This window comes from Perkinsus marinus (genome assembly GCF_000006405.1).
Source record: "Perkinsus marinus ATCC 50983 genomic scaffold scf_1104296969408, whole genome shotgun sequence".
Classification (NCBI taxonomy): domain Eukaryota; phylum Perkinsozoa; order Perkinsida; family Perkinsidae; genus Perkinsus; species Perkinsus marinus.
The window spans coordinates 1,642-4,376 of record NW_003202863.1 but is presented as its reverse complement, the minus strand read 5'-3'; the positions used below and the strand labels follow the sequence as shown (position 1 = coordinate 4,376).

General features: G+C 34.2%; 1 protein-coding gene across 1 annotated transcript in view; it reads left to right on the top strand.

The window, feature by feature from the left end:
- The window catches only part of Pmar_PMAR009013 (ribonucleotide reductase R2 subunit, putative), a gene marked incomplete at both ends in the record, with an annotated part of 3,389 nt that overhangs the window by 365 nt on the left and 289 nt on the right, over positions 1-2,735 (top strand). The window contains 5 exons of the mRNA XM_002767958.1: positions 402-532; positions 1,005-1,128; positions 1,514-1,599; positions 1,804-1,920; positions 2,422-2,517. Of these exons, the coding sequence (XP_002768004.1) occupies positions 402-532; positions 1,005-1,128; positions 1,514-1,599; positions 1,804-1,920; positions 2,422-2,517 (554 nt within the window). The remainder of the gene's footprint in view (positions 1-401; positions 533-1,004; positions 1,129-1,513; positions 1,600-1,803; positions 1,921-2,421; positions 2,518-2,735) is intronic.

Below are 2,735 nucleotides of genomic sequence, written 5' to 3'. Positions count from 1 at the left end.
TTTTCGTTATTAAAAATAGGTATTTTTTCTTAGGAAAATTTACAATATCTCCAATTTCAGTATCTGAAAACGGTTAAATGAGTGAAGTTCTACTGTGTAGTATCACCATCGTTCACGAACGTTTTAAGACGGGTGAAAAATACACAAGTACTCATGTGAATGATCTACAATGCAAACCAAAGAATTATTTATATTTATATTTCCGATATCTGAGAAAACGATTATAGATTTGGGAACGCTTCTAAAACGTTGGTGTCAATCGGTTCACATTGTTATCATGTTGATGAATATTTTTCGCGAAAATGAAAATCTTGACTTTGCACCGCAAAGATATTTTTGGGGGTTGCTGAACTAAAGATTCAAAGTAGGTCCGAATCTTGCCAGATACTCGTTGTTAATAGACACGTTCATCGAGGATGCTCAGGAGAAGGAGAGAATTTTCGAAGCCATCGAAACAATACCATCAGTTCAGCACAAAGCCGAATGGGCTTTGGCGTGGATCAACGATGATAACTGTTTTGCTGAAAGATTGGTATGAAAAATCAATTTTTTTCCGATTTTTTTCCTCAGCTGAGGTCGTAAGTTCTCTCACAAGCTAATGGAAATTCGGTAGGAATGTAATAAAAATCAAAAACGAAAATTTTACAGTGACAAGTAAATATGGAAATTTTGGGAAATTTTCGTTTAGGTAGTGAGAAAAGTTACGAGCTCAGCTGAGGAAAAAAATGAAAAAAATTCTTCAGAATTTTCGTATTGGCTTGTCGCTATCACAGTTTCGGAAAATTACTTTTTTCACACTGTTTATGGCAATATAGTTTCAAATCGAGTTTTATAATTTTCGGAAACACTTATAATTTTTTACACTGATTTTTTGGAAATTTACGCACGAATTTTCGGGTAAAAGTGTGCAAAAATAATTCAAATTTTCCAGGAATTTTCGAAATATGTAGTTGAACGTGTAAATTTTTCCACATTTTTTTGCGAAATTATTTTTTTCCTTTCAGGTTGCATACGCGTGCGTGGAGGGTATATTATTTTCCGGATCTTTTTGCGCACTTTTTTGGTTGAAAAAACGGGGGCTGATGCCGGGTCTGACATTTTCCAATGAGCTCATTTCAAGAGATGAAGGTGAGAAACGAGGGGAAATTTTTTTATAGTTTTTTACGAAAATTTTTTCATGAATTTCTGTATTTCAGCTAAGAATTTATTTTTTTTTCTTATTTTTTTGGCTTTTTCTATATAGGTAGTGAAGTTAAGGAATATTTTTTTTCCGAAAATCAATGATTTTTGGCAGTGTGGGAAAATAGTTGGTGACAATCTGGAAATTTTTAGGAAATTTTTAGGAAATTCTTGTTAATTTTTGTACACTTCTACCCAAATTTTGATAATTAGCTCATCTGAGGAGAGGTAACATATATTTCAACACAAAGTCTCAGCTGCAACACGTGAAGTTGACGAGAAATATTTTTTTCCGAAATTTTCAGGAAAAAATTTTCCCCATTTTTTTCCTCAGGTCTCCACACTGATTTTGGGTGCCTGTTATATAACATGTTGAAATTTACGAGACTTCCCGAGGAAAGAGTTGAAGACATTGTCAGGGTGGGTGATGGTATGAAAATTCTGAAGAAAAATTTCAGGAAATTCTTTTTTTGAAGTTTTACGTGAGTTTCGGTGCTTCAAGTTTTTCCCTTTTTTCGGTTTTCTTTTTTTTGAATTTTTTTGGTAAATTTTTTGGGTTTTTCTCCTCGTGAAATTCGGCGAGTCGGAAAATCTTTTCTCGTTGTGAATTTTCTTTTTGTTCAGAGTGCGGTAAACGTGGAAAGGGAGTTCATCACCGATGCCCTTCCTGTTGGGCTTATCGGGATGAACGCTGAGCTGATGGGACGATATATAGAGTTCGTCGCGGATCGATTGCTAGTGGTAAGAAACAGGGAAACTATAATGTTTTATAACTATTTTGAATTTTCCACGTACGGCTAGGAGCACATTCTTCAATCAGTAAATGAAGTCATCACATTAGTAACATTTTCCCCATTGTTATTAAACCCTGGGGGGAATGTAATTTCCTCCTGACTCCTTTCCTATGAGAGTTTGCGACATCGCCCATGGGAAACGTTATTTTTCGAAGCTGTGTTAATATAAACGTTTTAAACAAAACTTCACGAACGATTATAACGATTGTGTTAATAAACTATCCGTAACAATATAAACGTTTTAAACAAAACTTCACGAACGATTATAACGATTGTGTTTATAAACTATCCGTAACAATATAAACGTTTTAAACAAAACTTCACGAACGATTATACCATTCGTGCTCATGAAGAGCGTGTTAGTCATAAACGTTCTACGCGAAACAATACAGTTGCCAACTTTTCCTAGCTGAAAACTTTGATCCGCACTATGAAGATTTTTTTTCAGGCGCTTGGGTATGCAAAGATATATAATAGTGCTAATCCATTTGATTGGATGACGATGATTTCGTTACAAGGAAAGACGAACTTTTTCGAGAAAAGAGTTGGTGAGAAGAAAAAAATTCCCGGAATTTTGGAAAAAATTCGGAAATGTCGGAAAATTTCGGAAAATTTGGGAAAATTTGGGAAATTTTGGGAAAATTTGAGAAAATTTTGGAAATTTAAAGGGATATTGACTGAGAAGTTTGCGTCTTTGGGTGGTAATTTTCTCGGTGAGTTAATTGTACGACATAAAAAGTTTTCTATTCTCAAGAAATTTTT